The sequence below is a fragment of the Lineus longissimus genome, chromosome 2, assembly GCF_910592395.1.
Source record: "Lineus longissimus chromosome 2, tnLinLong1.2, whole genome shotgun sequence".
NCBI classification, from domain to species: domain Eukaryota; kingdom Metazoa; phylum Nemertea; class Pilidiophora; order Heteronemertea; family Lineidae; genus Lineus; species Lineus longissimus.
Window position 1 is genome coordinate 7,514,979 of NC_088309.1, and position 15,840 is coordinate 7,530,818.

Consider the following 15,840-nt stretch of genomic DNA (forward strand, 5'->3'; position numbering starts at 1 on the left):
TCTAAAAATAGTGAAGCTGATATGCCACTACCCCTTGATGAAAATACAAAATAGACTTCCAGTACAAAACAACACAATCCTGCAGTGTGTCTTGTATAATGTCCTCTCCTTGAACTAACCAACAACCAACTCCTACTCTGGTGTCGTTTCAGTTTAGTATGATTGTTGTTGGTAAGGGTGATGACGTGGAGCTCCTCGACCACCCCCTCGGGCACCTCCACGACCACCTGCACCCCGAGCGGCTCCTCGTCCACCGCCATAACTACTAGCACCACCTACAAAGAGAAAACGAAAACATCAACGACAATAGAATGAAGGCAACATGAAATTTATCCAAGCATGATAGGAGTGTATTCGTAGTTTGGGACTGCCCAAACTTGGTCATCATTGTCTGGGTTCAGTGATGGTTGTGTTCACTGAGATTTAAGAGGAAGCCCTTAACTCTTTACATACGCTAGCCGCCGCTGGTCGGCGCAAAGAACTTACGCTGTTCTCCCAGGAGCCGCCATTACTCGGCTCCATTCAAACAGTGCGAAACTCCGGCAAGCCGACTACAAGCTACTCCAACTTTAATGTATCGTAATTTCTTATTGGCTGGCTCCATGGTGACCCTATTTGAATGGCCAATAAGAGATAAGCTTTTATTTTCTATTCAGGTCACTCCGTTCTAATTTAGTATTCATGAGGCATGAATAATAACGATGTATTGGCGGGATTCCCCAGGAAGTTGACCTCGTCGGCCATTTTTAAACGTTTCTTTAATCTTTTTTTTGATTGACGTGCCGCATTGTTCGGGACCAGCTGGGTTTATTTATGATAGATTTATTTGATTCGAGCTCCGGATCAGAATTTGAAGGTTTTGCAGATTCAGATATCAATGTTTCGGTAGGAAGTGATGATAGTGACTGGGACTTAGATTTTTATTATAAACATTTTGTGTTTACAACAATTTGTAGAAATTTTTTTCTCTCCAAGTTTGCAGGTCTTGTTCTCGGTTACTTTTCGTTAGAATTCAAAATAAATTACATGAGTTTATGCGGAATTTAATTCTTAGTTACTCCCCAAAATTTTAGTCCTGTACTATGAACAGCAACGGAGATAATATCACTTATGTAAACACTACCTGAAATACGGCCGCCTCAGTGACGTGCTCCCGGGAAACTATATCAGAATAATGACGCTGTGTATTCAGGACTTTGACGCTATGACGCACGCGGGTCTAGCGTATGTAAAGAGTTAAGGACAGGTTAGCCTTTTTGAGAAACAGCAAGAATTAACCTAAAACACATCTGAATCCACATACCTCGGCCTCGTCCGCCGCCTCTTGCACCTCCATATCCACCTTGCGACTGACTGTATCCATCTCCGCTGCCATAATAATCACTTCCTGAGCTCTGACCATAACCCGTGTCATAATTGTAACCAGCATCATAGCCATTGCCGCCATTTTGATTGTAGCTGTAGGAGGTGTCTTGAGCGTAGTAGCTGCCATCATCATAACTTTCATCTGAAATGCACAAACAAAATCTCAAATAATTTGAACAAGTAATCAGAAAGCCATCAAATAGGTCACATCGAGCCTGGGTTTCCATTTATCTAATCAACTGGAAATACAGGTACCTTTTTTGACATTTTTTCCACATAGGAACGGTTCAGTTTGAAAACAACTTAATTTCCTTAAATGCATGCAAACAGAAGCAATTCAAAAAGCCTGCCTACAGCTGCACAAAGTGTCTTTAGTTTTAGCATCATTCTGCGGCAAAGACATCAGCAGAGAAGTCCTTGTCTTTACTCTTTAACTTCATCATCAACACAATGATGAAGGAGCTGGACTTGATCCCAAACAATTGATGGAAAGATAATTCTATTAAAGTACTCACTTCCCCAGCTCTCGTAGCCTGCGCCATATCCACCACCACCGCCGCCATAACTTTCTTGCTGCCAATTGCTGCTTCCACCTCCACGGCCGCCTCCACGTCCACCTTGGCCATATCCACCGCGAAATCCTCCACGGTCCTGTCCACCACCTCGGCCACCACCGAAACCGCCACCCTGTCCTCCCTGCTGATTGTCGGGTGCGAGTTTACATTCAACCTGTTGGGAAAGAAAAACACAAATAAAGATTACAACTTGAAAAATAAGAGATATTACAATGAAAATAAATCTTCTTGTTGAGTGTGTTATCAGATATCAAAAAATGGAAACGACAAACTTCCTTCAGATAGTATCTTTTGGACTTTCTGCAAGAGTGACAATGCAATGATAAAATTCTGAAGTACAATTAGGTTACAAAATGCTTTGTTCCAAACCAACACTCAATAAGAAGACTTACTTTCATAAAGCAAACAACTTCATCCACCCAAAAAAATACAGATGGAAGGAGCATGGATGGATTCACTTGAAATCATGTAGATAATTATTCATTTTTTTTCCTTTTACAACTGATCATCTTTTAGATCATGTCCTCTACTAGATCAGTTTACGGTTTCCTAGCAATTAGCAATTTTCCTAGTATTAGAAAATAATTTCACTACTAGTACTGTCATAATTCATTTGATTTCTCATGTAAAGCAGAAGCAAAACTTCTTCCAATTCTATTGATTAACAAACACAGATTGATGCATGCAATTACAATGTACATTAACCCTTGAGATCAAAAAGATCATGAAGTCCCAATTAAGCTATACCCCAGTGGCTAGGAAAATGTACTGGAAGTGGTTACTGATACCTTATCAATTCATTACTAGTACTGAACTCTTCAACCGAGTATCGTTTTGCTAGAGTAATAAAAAACCCCCTCCCCCAAAAAACTCTACTAGGTAATTTTTCTCCTCTTCACATCTTATGCTTGGCAAAAATGAATTTAAACAGACTTCCAAAACAAAGGTAACAGGGATACCCCATCATAGTACTGTCCGTTAAAAAAAAAACGAAGCATGGTGCAGCATTTCTAGACCTTGCCACAATGCACACTCCAAACTTGAGATGATCTAACTTTCCAATGCCGCACCGTAACACTTGTGTTTCCGGTCATAAAAATTAGAAACACCACTAATATTTGAACTAAAGGACTTCACCGATCTCCTTGTTTCTTCAAGGGTAAGAGACATAGCTTATGAATCACACATATGCACTGAACAGCATCAGCAATTCATAATCCATGTCCGTAATATATTAAATCACTTAACTTAAGATTTAGGTCACTAACTTCCTTTTTAAACCATATGGTGAACAACTGTGCCATTATCTGCACTTCAAATGTGAAAATTTACACTACTCGTATAAGTTAACCATGAAAACCTGAAGTATCCACCAATTGTATGCCAATACAAAACAAGCTGCAAGGCAAAACATTTTAACACAGGCATTAGAGGGGCCACACTCGTAATACTCCATGTAAAAATTGAATCTGATTCAGAATGTAATTTTTATAGCTGAACCCAGAGTTAAATCATTGGAGTTTCAAACTTTGGTAGTAATTGTAAATACTGGTATCCCAAGTCTGGAATCAATCAATACTCAAAGCATGTAGTGTTAAATCTGAATACTTCAGGTTAAAGTTCACTATATATATACGTCGACCATAAATCTTATGTAAACAATATATTTGTATTAATAAAACTGGACCTGTTTGCCATCGATGATGAAATGACGAATCTCGCAAGCTTTAGCTACATCGTGATCATCCTCTAAAGTGAGGAACCCAAAGCCTAGAATGGTGTGATAGAATCAACTGCTTTAATCTTCCATTAATTTCTTCAGTATTCTTACCCAAAACAGCCAGCACCCACACTTAAAATTTTTTTGAAGAAAGTGTTCAAATGAATGGTTTCACAATAATAAATGGTACATTCATCGCCTGGAGCATATTATATGTCAGGACAATGAATTTCACTAAGTAGAAAATCACAAATAGTGTAGATAATTCCTAAAACAAATTACACCTCGCACTAGCTGTCACATTTTTAGAGAAGCGCTCTCCAGGACAAGGATTCATGTTGGTCTTGACACATCGTTATGCAATGAGACACATCACAACTTGCAAATTCTCTAAAAAGTACAGCAAGCATGAACTGTCATACAATTAGTACTAATCAGCCTATCTTAATCCTCAGTCATATCCTTTTCAGGTGGACACCTAAAGTAAAGACTGGAAAAGGAACATCATCTAAAACCATCTACAACAGAGGCACACAGCATGCACAGTTCATGAAGATAAGGATTTCCAGTATGACAAAAAGGATGAAAAGCCAAGTTCAGAATCCACATGATCAATGAAATGTTTCTTCTTAGGAGCGGTGGGTTGACATTCCAGGATTACTGAGTAGGTGATGTTAGAAAACTTCTAGAGTAACAACTGTTCAAGTTAATGAATGAAAACAGAACAACAGCAAAAAGTGCAGCAAACACCAGATCTATATCAAAATTTGTGCTTAAAATAGTGCATTTATCATGTCAGTTTCTTAGCACACCGACCAGAGAACACTTGAAATCCTTCGAAAGTCTTCAGCACCAGTCTTTTGATGTCTAGAGCGCATTGAATTAATTTCTGTAGTTATCTAATCAACTGAAGTGCACAAGATGTTCCACAATGTACTCGCGGTTATAGTAGTACTAGTACAGATCAAATGCTGACAACTATGGTTAGAATCTGCTCAGAAGAAAGCATGGCTCACAACACATACTAAGAAACGTAGGTTCAACAACCTCGAAAGGTCATATCACAAAATTCATTTTCTCAAAGATTTTATTTTGCAAGAGACACCAAGAGAACTGAAACATTAGTGAGGTTGTTATATGACTAACTAGCATGAATGGAAAGCATAGTGCTATGACACTAGGCATTTCAAGAGATCCACTAATAAATAACTTTTTAGAAGGAGGAAGGACCTAAATCACACAATATGGTTACCAGTGCATAAATGTTTATAGCAGTTCAAACTGTTGTGGCATTGTACAGAGTTATTATATTTTTAAATCAATCAGTTTAATATCAACAAACAAATAATACAATAAGTGAAACCATTCATTTTACACTTTCAACCTTTCAGTGAAAAAGGTAACAAGAAATTCAATTTTTTAAGAAGCACTTTATCATCATAATAAAAACTTATCAATTAGGTGTAGATGGGCTGTTGTCTTAAGGGTATTGGCAGCAACTTTAATAAGATATATTTAAGCTGGAACCTATTAAACTAAAAATAAAAATATGAATATGTGAATTAGTTAATATTTACAAGTTAAACAAGTAATATGCATTTAACTGTGATAATGTTATTTTTAAACTTACTGGCATTGATGCCTACAAAATTCTTTAATCATTTTGTCTATTCCTAATCTTCCCCAGATTTCTGTCAACAATCATATTATTTAAAGAACATATTAATGTTCGTTCATAAGAATGAATATCATGTATTGATATTTGCTTAATTCTTAAACCAGATATTTTTCTTATATAAGTTATATATACCATGGGGAGTATATTAAAAGCTTAACAATGAGGAACTGAAATATGATTCATCTGTTGACAAGTAAGCTTTGTGCTTACCTCTAGGCTTTAGTGTCTCCTTGACTCTCTTCACGATCACTTTCTGAACCTGAAGTTACAAAAAACACAATTATCAATAAGTCAAGTAACTGGTGAAGACGTTCAGGCTACAGAGCGCATTTTTCAACAATCAGACACCTAATGAGGTGCTCAAGTAAAAAAACAAACCACCTTATTGAACATTCCAAAAGCTGGACCAAAGAAACACAATAATAAAGTTTTTTCTTCAGGTCTTGGGTTCAGAACACATGTGTATCTGTCTGTTTTACCTCATTAACTGATCTTCAAACTCACCTTCATATTAGCAAAGTGGCTTTCAAGAGTAGTCTTCACCTTCTCTTCATCAGCTGAACCTGGGAGACCACCAATAAACACCTTTAGCTTCCCAGACTGGCCATCCTTCTCACATTGTCGCAGCTGAAACAAAACATTACATCTCTTTTAAGTTAACACATAGCTGTTGACTCGACAAGCCACCTGGGCTGGACCGCCAAAACTAGTTTTCCAAACACTTGAATGTCCATTATTGACCTCCATGCTCGAGATAGCGAGACTTCATATTGAATCTCAAGTTTAAAGACCTCATTCTGGAAAATTCAACATACACAGATAGTGGTTAAACTGGCCTAGTGACCGAGTCTGAGACAGGTTTACAATTACTCTATTTACTTTCTATTCTTGGAAGGCCATTTCGTCAAAATGAAGACCAAATGACATCGGAGATGATTTCAGATCTTTCAAATTCAAAAACTTGCTTTGTTACTTACCGCATAATTCAGCTCCTTGTTGACAGCTAACCTGGGCATCAGCTGAAAGAGTAAATTAATGCCTATGAAAATCAAATACCTCCCGCAAGAGACACAGCAAGTGCAATATAATATTCATACTGGTAGTGGTACACTGACAAAATTATCTCCAGAAAAAATTTGAAGCATTTTCCAACAAAGTTTTGTTACCGATTACACTTTCCGCCAACACAGCCTCTCATGATTGATCCTTCAAACAAAGCACAACGAAGTTATGCATTTCACATGCAGTTCTTTGCAGTAATCGGATAATTACACTACAGAAGCAACGCTGCAAACAGAAGACTGTAATAGAAGTAAATCACATATTATGGACACCAATGTTTACAATCAAAAATAAACAAAACCCATACCTTAACATTTTTTATAAAGTGAGGACTGGATTTTATACAACTGTCACAATCAGATACATTCTTGTAATGCAGGAAGGCAAATTTTGGCACTTGAGTCTCCTTGTCCTTGATAAGTTCAATCCCTGTTGTTGGTTTGCCATTTCTTTCAGTTGAAAATTCTCCAAACTTTGAGAAGTAGGTTCTGAGATCTTCTGCAAAACACGAAAAGGGAAGTTTGGTAAAAATTCACGATCCCCAAAAGGAAATGACGCAGTTTGACCCCATTCAACTGCAAATCCATTTACCACCTGGATTTATTAAATGAGAGCAGGTGTTTTATAACTGTAATACTCTCACAGCACAGATTCCTATGTATACCAGTTTAAGATTCCATCATACTATTTATAGGGGATTAATATAGAAACATAAAGGACATTCCATACCTTCTGTTAGATCCTTGAGACCACCAATAAAGACCTTGCTGGAAAAGAAGTTTTCAAAGTTTATTTTAAGAATGCACAAAGCCCTTCCATGTATTAATACTATTACTGGCTTTTGCACAAAATGGCGCCGTTGTTGTCAGAGGTTTACACATGTAACATGCAATGACATGTTTTCGCGAGGAGATGTAATCTCTAAACCTATTTTTAGACAGTCTGAAACGAGCCGTCTTCGAAATCAAGTTGGTGTCGAAACAGCCTCCAAATTCACTTGAGATTTTAACTAATTGGCCTACCGTATCTACTGGTCTACTGGTACTGGGAGTCCGACGGTACCGGTATACTGTTAGTGTTACTGGGAGTGAAATTTAAAGACAAGACCTTCTGGTTGTTCAAGCAGTTCACATGATTTAATGCATGCACATTGTACAAGCCCAAAGCAGAATGCGCCCTGCTGCAGGGGCTGCATGCACATGATGCATGTATGCAATGCATGGGCCACATGCAATGCATGCATTGTTGTTTTATTGCAACAGGGCACTTCTGATATTTCGTACAAAATTAGACAAATCACCGAAAAACAACATCATTTATATAAATTCAAGCCAACCGATCGTTTCTACAATACTAACGTGATTCTTTCAGGTGTAGCCTGTTCGTATGACATGTTGATATTGGGAATTTTTCAGTGTAAATGATGCAAGGAAATGTCGGGATTTCGTTCGGAGAACAAAAGAACGTAGACCGGCCGGTATGCATAGACCACAGCGTATATCCCTTGTATTTTGCACTACGGCCCTGGATTTTACAAGACTACGGGGACGCATTTTTGAATGAGAGGAGTCCGCAACCTCGATCCAGCCACCTGAATCATAGCCAATAATTTTTAGTGCAATTTGTGTCTGATTAGCATAATATATTTTTAACATTGTCCTTTCATCCAATCATAACAGCGAAATTCTAACTTATGTATACGCTTGGACTACGCATACCTTACTGAAAAATATGCCTATATTTTAGGGCCGAGCTTCACATAGCCATTATAGCCGCGCCTTTCCTTTTGTTCCAATAGAGGACACTCTTGTGGAGTTTATTGAGAATTTCTAGGTTTTTGTGTCGATTAAATTCGTAAAAAACACAGCGATGTCTGCTGAAGAGGAGTAAGTAACTCCTTGATTTTAATTGCCGAAATTTGATAATGATTAATGAGTGGGGTGGGCCTATTTGGCATTATTCAGGGTGAAACTTTTCATGAGTGTACATGGTCGGTGTATGCATTGCAATGCACCCTACCTCTACCTGATAATACTTCGTATTTATGTACGTATACAATACACATAGGGTCTACATGTATTGACTATTGTTGTATATAGGCCTAATGTGTATTAGTTTGAATTATTAGGCTCCTATCCTACACTTCTGGAATCTGACCTATGAATGGTGTGATTGAGCATTTGATTTAATATTGCACGACATTGTTATCGCCATGTCGTGAGAAGATAGTAATTTTATTATAATTATTATTTATAGGGCCTAATACTAATAATCGCCACTTTTTAATGGAAATTAACATTGTGTCGTAAATGGCGCTAAAACACACGAAGTGGCGATATACAACAATAACATAGCGCAACAGTCGTTGCAGAGCAGATATGTACGTCATGAAGCCCTTAATAAATATCAGTGCACCAGTCGGAGATGGTTAGTTCATGTTCCAAAATGAGCCTCTGTGGAGTGCATCTTAGTCATTGAAATACCTCATTATTCTTTGTTTAATTTTTCAGGGGGCGTAAAGTGTACATGGGAGGTCTGCCATTTGAAGTTGGTGATAATGAGCTACAGGACTTCCTGATGGACAAAAATTTCCTAGACATTGAAAAAGCTGAAGTTATTGTAGAAAGGGATTCAGGCAGATCAAGAGGTTTCGGTTTTGTCACATTCGACTCCAAAGATTCCGCGACGAGGTGTGTTTCGGAACTGAACGAAACACCAATGGGAAAAAGATTGGTAAATCAAAGCTCGATTTTTTTTAAAGACTTGTTAAGGGTTGGCAATAGGTACCCCCATTTCGGCTAGAACCTGAAGTGAACTCCAAACTCAATCAGAACTCCTTGAAGTGAATGCCGATTAAAAACCTGGGAGGCTGTTCTCTAGAAAACAAAGAACAGACTCCCACCCTCGTAATTGCCATTGACTTTGTTTTGATTGATTTTGGATGTCAGGTTCTAGCTAAAAATGTCAAATTGAGGTACATATAGCCAACCCTTTTAAATCATTTATGGAAACATACTAACATTGCCACCTGGGGGTAACTCCGCCACCATATACATGTAAGTTAAAATTACAATGGTTCTTTTGATAATACCCCTTCAATACTATTGATTGAAGTAACAATGACAAGCCTGACTCATCTTTATACTTTAGCAGCCATGTCATTATACATGTACAGTGCTCGGAGTAAAATTCTCTCACTTCTGACACTGTGTGACTGAATGCGTCCAGAAAAATGACCCAATATAAATCTACATGAAAAACAATTGTATGATTGGTTTAAAGATTCAGGCCTGTCATGGTGTGTTATAAGAGAACAGGGATCATGCTACTGCTAGTTTATACCTTTCAGGAAGTCTCTTTTCATGTTTAACTGGATGATGTTTTAATCACTGACCACTCAGATGTGGCCATGGACTCCAATTTACAGCCTCGTCAGGAACTGCCAAGAATAAATGTGCGTGAAAGATGAGCCATGACGAAATCCCATTGACGATTGTCATCAGGCATAGTGATGATGTTAGGTGAGTTTTTGCAATCCTATGAATATTGCTTATTGATTGAAGTTACACATGTTCCATTCAAAGAGGTACTATGGGTGTCTTCATGGATTTCGACTGAAAAGAACGATACCAGGAAAGGCTTCGATAAAAGAGCTTAAAAATCACCAGACAATTTTAAAATTCTGTTCCCAAGTGAATGGAAAACTCCTCTAATGGCTTTTTAAATAGTTCTTGTGCTAGATTGTCTCAAAATCAATTTCCTACTGTCAAGTTCAGGTATCATTTGCAAAACTACAGAAATGAGGAAGCTGTAAAGAATATGCAAATGCAGTTGTAAACTATTGTGTCATCATTTGTAGTTCCAACGATTTTCTTGACTGTGCATTTTCCTGACTGCTATTGATTGGGGCTTCCACTTTAACACAAAGAGAATCTACAGATACTGTTCCTCACACACTTTCACTTTGACTCTGATATGGATGTTCCTCGATTCAAGGAGAGAGAAAAATTACAAGTTCTGTTCCATTCCATTTAGTACATGTACTATGCACTGTGACACTCGGATCATTCCCTCCGTTGGGTATCCTGATATTGCAGTGCATTTCTTCTTGGAGGGTACTGGTCAGAGGCACTGCTGCTAAAATCTTAACCACCATCGGGCAATCAAATTTGACCAAAAAAATTGAGCAGTGTCAAATCACGTTTCTTATTGGTGCTCAACTGAGGATAGCAGAAGACTCTCTAAAATTGCTATCCTATGTGAACCAAAGGGAGGGTGGGGAGTGCTGGCAACTTAAAATGACTGGAAAGGTTCTACTACATGTACTATAAAACTGAAATAGGTGCGATGTGACAATACAGAAGGTAGTGGAAGGCTGAATATAGTGTATGAAAATGGACCGTTTACTTTAACTTGTTCACATTGTTGTTACCTAATCCATGAAAAGTTCATCCGTATAATCTTTGTTTGATAGGATCCAGACCTCTTGGGCGATATACACTTATAGAGCAGTTTCAACATGAGATAGCAGAATGTGCGATACTTTGAAAATAAGATGGGCCCGCATCATGGTTCGATTCGAAAAGCATGTTTTCAACAAAGTGCAGCTCAAAGTTCCTGTGGATTTTATAGGATGAGAATGATTGGCAGTTATTGTAATGCATTTCTACATAGTGCATTGCTAGGGAAACATTTGCCTTGTTGAAAGAGCAAGGCCGTTCGACAAACATTAAGACTGTAAGGAACTTAGAACATGTTCTTGTGTCAGGATCCAAGGAAGTTGTGACAATATGAAACCATATCAGTAATTCAGTTACTGGTGACCAAAGGTTAACCAGCCTCGACCATCACTGGCCCAATTTGTAGATTCTTTTGAATTTAGGGGTTACTTAGCATTGTATCTTCCTCTCTATAAAAAAATGTAGCAGGTAATCATAAACTATATTGACTGTCCTTGTATAAGACTAACTGAATACAAATGTACTTCAAATTGGAGGTACTCCCGAATTGTGTTTTGTTAGGCAAGACTCCAATGAATGGCGCTTTTGAATGGGGAATCTGTGGGAACCATTTCATAATTTATGAGCTGTACACCCGCAGTATTATGGTCTCCATGTAACAACTTGCCCGTTTTCAGTTTCATTCATTCCCTGAGTATTTGTCCCAACTACAGGTCATGGGCGTATAGCAATTTGTTAGTATTTTGCAGTGGTTCCTTGTGGCAGGCCTATGGTTGAAGCAATTTTGATTTTGCAAGGGTAGGCTCGGGGGGGGGGGGGGGGTCTCATGGCCTTGACAAATTACAAAAAGAGACAGGACAGTTTTATCACAGAAGTATGCTACCAACAACATGTGCCATGGAAATCAGTCCAAGGATGAAAGAAGCAGAAAGAAGGATGTTCGGATTGCGGGTCAAGATCACCAGGATTGGTTGTGGTAGTTTTAAATCTCTTCCTCACACTTGTAATCGCCAATAAAAGTTCCTATAACCAACCATGATGCGGATGAAGATCTGTGCTCGTTCTGTTCTGTTCATAAAAAGCAATGGCCAATGAGAGTTGGAATATCATCGGTCCTCCTTGGAGTTCATTTTTGTCCAACTCCTTTTTGCCTTTGTGCCAAGTTACGAGCTGCCGATTGAAATATTTATTACAGAATACTGGACAGTGTCATTTGTGTGCTCTAGTTTGACCTCTAATCAGTTTGAAATCCAAGCATTTGGAATATTCACTCCCAGGAAGAATTTAACATCCACCTTTTCATATAGTTTCTGGTCCTTGTTGACGTTCTGGACTATTACCTTGTTTCCAAATTTCAATCCTATGTATCTAGTTAAGGTTTTTGATCGAATGGGACAACCATGGAATTTAACAGTCCACTGTCAAATGTCTTGGCCTGCCTCATAAACTAAGCAGAATAGAGAATGCATGCTTGTTGAAATGCAGTCTCTTAGTAGCTTGTGCAGTCTGGTGTGGTTCAAGAGCGCAGTCCCTAAAGTCTGATGATGAGCTGATCGGATGAAAAGGGTACATGTTTTGTTCAGACAGACACAATAGTATTACAGCATTACCTGCAAAGGGTGACTCCATTGTACTTGAACTATATGCTGAATTCTGATGTGAAGGAAGTGGTAGTTTGACATTGGGACTCTTCGTGATGTCGATATATCAACATTACTCAACCCCTCTAACCCTTCGATTAATTGTTGCCATTTTCCCTTCTCACAGTTGAGAGTTGACTTGGCCGGCAAAGGTGGTGGTGGCGGTCGAGATCGTGGACGTGGCCGTGGTCGTGGAGGCGGTGGATACAGAGGAGGCAGAGATGGTGGTGGAGGAGGTGGTGGTAAGTATGCCTCTTCAACATGTAGTTGTATCTTTGAAATCCATGTTCAGAGTTGGAAAACCAATGTGTGTATATTGCCCACAGGGTCCCAACTGTAATCTCAGATAACCTTTCTCTGTGCTCTGGACACGATGGGGAGCTGAGAATAGTAGATCTGTCCTTGAAGGCACAAAAGTTATGCAAACCATATTTGGTGTTAATCATTCAGACACATCACCTGCCAATCGTAACAGCCAGTGAAAATTTTATTCCTTCTGTGTTTCATTCGACCGGCAACTTGATTGTCATATGAGAACAGCTCTTGCCTTAACAGTCATGTGTTGCTCTTGAAATTGCAGGATATAGAAGCCATCCCTATGGTGGAGGTGATCGCAGAGGAGGTGGCGGAGGACGATTTGGCGACCGAGATTCCTACAGCAGCGGCGGCGGAGGAGGTTATGGCGGCAGGTCACGCGACAATGGCTACAGTGGTGGCGGTGGTGGATATGGTGGAGGTAATATTTCAAGTTTGCAACCTCGAGCCACTCACTGGCATCTGCCCCGCAATCTATGACTATGATGAACCTTATCATTTAACCGGATGACATGTGACTAATTTATAACGTCTGCTGTTTGCAGTTTTGCACCCGGTAGCTGATTGTAGCCATACTTGCCATATAAATGTATCAAAGTGGTTGAATAATTTTGCAGTGAAAACATGTCAAATCGACTTTGTTGTTAGGTCCTAAAATGGTTTGAAGGCATCTCCTACGGTTTGAGATTGCAGTGTGAATGTGTCTGGCATTCGACATCAGTGTTTCGTAAAGCAGTACTCGTGTGAATTAAATCAAATTAATTCTCCATTTTCAGGCGGTGGCAGCAGTTACAGTAGTGGCGGCGGTGGTGGTTATTACTAGGAAACGTGAGCGAAGTTCTCTGAAGTGCACGACTGCAACCTTCACCACATCACTATCAATTCTAGCTGACTTTCACTGACTTATCATTGAACATTCATCCACGTGACTGTCCAGCAACATTCTATCTTCGCATCTTGGAGGCCAGGCAGTCCAAGCAGCTAATTATAGCTGCATTCTCGGAATGATTATGATATTACACCTTTTGTGCAAACATAAGACATCTTTTTGACTAGCTGTAGGGTCACTATATTTTCTTCAGCCAATTCAATGATTTTGTAATATCCTGGTAAAGAAGTAGATTCGACCTTGGAAAAAGGTGATGACCGTCTCAATTATGTTCATAAATTCATCCATACTTCATTGTTCATTCACGATCTGTTTTCTATACCTCACCTCTGGTTCTTGGCATCATGTACATTTTAGTTTTTATTGCCATTTTATATTTGATTCCTTTTGAAAATGATACAAGAAAACTTCTGTCAGTGTTTAGCAACCCTGATGCATCAAGTTGGCCGTGATTTGTTCTAAATTTTCTATGCCAGAGGTGAACAGATTTTTTGACTTTAATGCAAGAAATCTGTTTATTGATTGTCCTTCTATAGTTTGTACAAAGAGGTAACAAAACTCCTAAGAACACCTTCAATTATTGTGCAGATTTGGTGACAAGTGATAGATTTGATCAGTAGTTTGCTGGCTTCAAGATTACCTGGTAGAAATTATGAAAAAACTGGCTCTGACCTGTTAAAAACCCATGACAGAATATCTTTTACTGTAATCTATAACACCACTTGCACTATATTTAGCCAAATGAAAGTAATCAAAGGGTTTAAATCTCTGCAACTGCGACTTTTTCTTGGAGTGAAGTGGTCAGAGTTACATGTAGTTGAAATTGGTTTGCTCATATTCATATTGTGCAATTCATGGTGAAATTCATATCTATCTTTGTGTCACTCATTGTATTTGAATAATAATGTCTGTTTTAGGAGGTGAAATATTTCTCAATAAAAGATTTTAAAAACATCCTTTCTCCTAGTTGTTTGCTTAGAACTGCTGTTGAAGAATGATGACTTCATCGCCATCTTTCGCTCATGAACTCACTCGCAATCCATTGAGAGGACACGCCCTGAAACAAATAAAAGATTCTTTGAAAGCAATTATTTCTCAATCCATTTACTTTCACTATGGACAAGCACGTCACAAGCAGTGAAAACTGTCCAGTGGTTACGTCCTTTGCTATTGTTGGGTGAACAAGTGCACATTTCTGTCCCGCCAGTGTATGGCTGATATGAAAATGTGGACATGCCCTGCAGCAAAATTATGAATATATATGACCAATGAACGCATAGCCTGGTGCGTTTGTACATGGTGGGACACTGAACATTGGGTGTCCTGAAAAAGGCCAATGCTACTTGAACTTTAAGACATTCGGTTGCTGGATGTCCTGAATGCAGTTGTACCAAAAAAGAAATTAAAAGTGATTCCTTGGAGATGTTCTGTCTACAGCTGTCCTGAATACACTTGCTCAGCATGATCCAACACTGGTCTGAGACATTATTTGGTGTCTGGATGTTCTGAATACAGTTCAACAAAAAGGTCTTTACTCCTTGAGGATGTTCTCTCTCCAGATGTCTTGTCAGATTTTTTCAAAAAGGTCAATGCTCCTTGAAGACATAACTTGGTCTCTGGATGTACTAAATACCAAATCATTAGAGACATTATTTGGTCTCCTTATGTCCTGAATACAGGAGTTCAAAACTTCTTGAAGACATTTTGGTCTCTGGATGTTCTGAATACAGTTACCTACTCCAAAAATTTGAACCCTCAATTCAAACTGTCTCTGGATGGCTAAATACAAACTAAATAAGTGACTCCTGAATTGAGATGTCAGTCCTTAAATGTCCTCAAGACATTACTGCAAATCTCCGCCAGACACTGAAATATTATTAATTCCTCAGATTCTACACATAGCCTGATGCGTTTGTACATGGTAGGACACTGAACATTGGGTGTCCTGAATACAGTTAAACAAAAAGGCCAATGCTACTTGAAGACATTCGGTTGCTGGATGCCTGAATGCAGTTGTGCCAAAAAAGAACAAATTAAAAGTGATTCCTTGGAGATATTCTGTCTACAGCTGTCCTGAATACACTTGCTCAACATGGTCCAACACTGGTCTGAGACATTATATGGTGTCTGGATGTT

The 15,840-nt window shown here is 38.8% G+C and overlaps 2 protein-coding genes across 2 annotated transcripts; one reads left to right on the plus strand and one right to left on the minus strand.

The window, feature by feature from the left end:
* On the minus strand, window positions 1-7,896 carry LOC135482474 (uncharacterized). Its single transcript, XM_064762531.1, has 10 exons — window positions 7,759-7,896; window positions 7,130-7,167; window positions 6,708-6,898; window positions 6,316-6,357; window positions 5,843-5,965; window positions 5,549-5,597; window positions 3,628-3,710; window positions 1,881-2,094; window positions 1,304-1,507; window positions 1-275 (listed from the first exon to the last, which is right to left on the minus strand). The coding sequence occupies exons 1-10, from the start codon at window positions 7,791-7,793 to the stop codon at window positions 154-156; spliced, it is 1,101 nt and encodes a 366-aa protein (XP_064618601.1). The 5' UTR covers window positions 7,794-7,896; the 3' UTR covers window positions 1-153.
* Window positions 7,897-8,164: 268 nt separating this feature from the next.
* On the plus strand, window positions 8,165-14,658 carry LOC135482475 (uncharacterized). The gene is made up of 5 exons (XM_064762532.1): window positions 8,165-8,286; window positions 8,911-9,133; window positions 12,628-12,742; window positions 13,081-13,236; window positions 13,592-14,658. Exons 1-5 carry the CDS (start codon window positions 8,270-8,272, stop codon window positions 13,636-13,638), a joined length of 558 nt encoding a protein of 185 aa, XP_064618602.1. The 5' UTR covers window positions 8,165-8,269; the 3' UTR covers window positions 13,639-14,658.
* The last annotated feature ends 1,182 nt before the right edge of the window (window positions 14,659-15,840 follow it).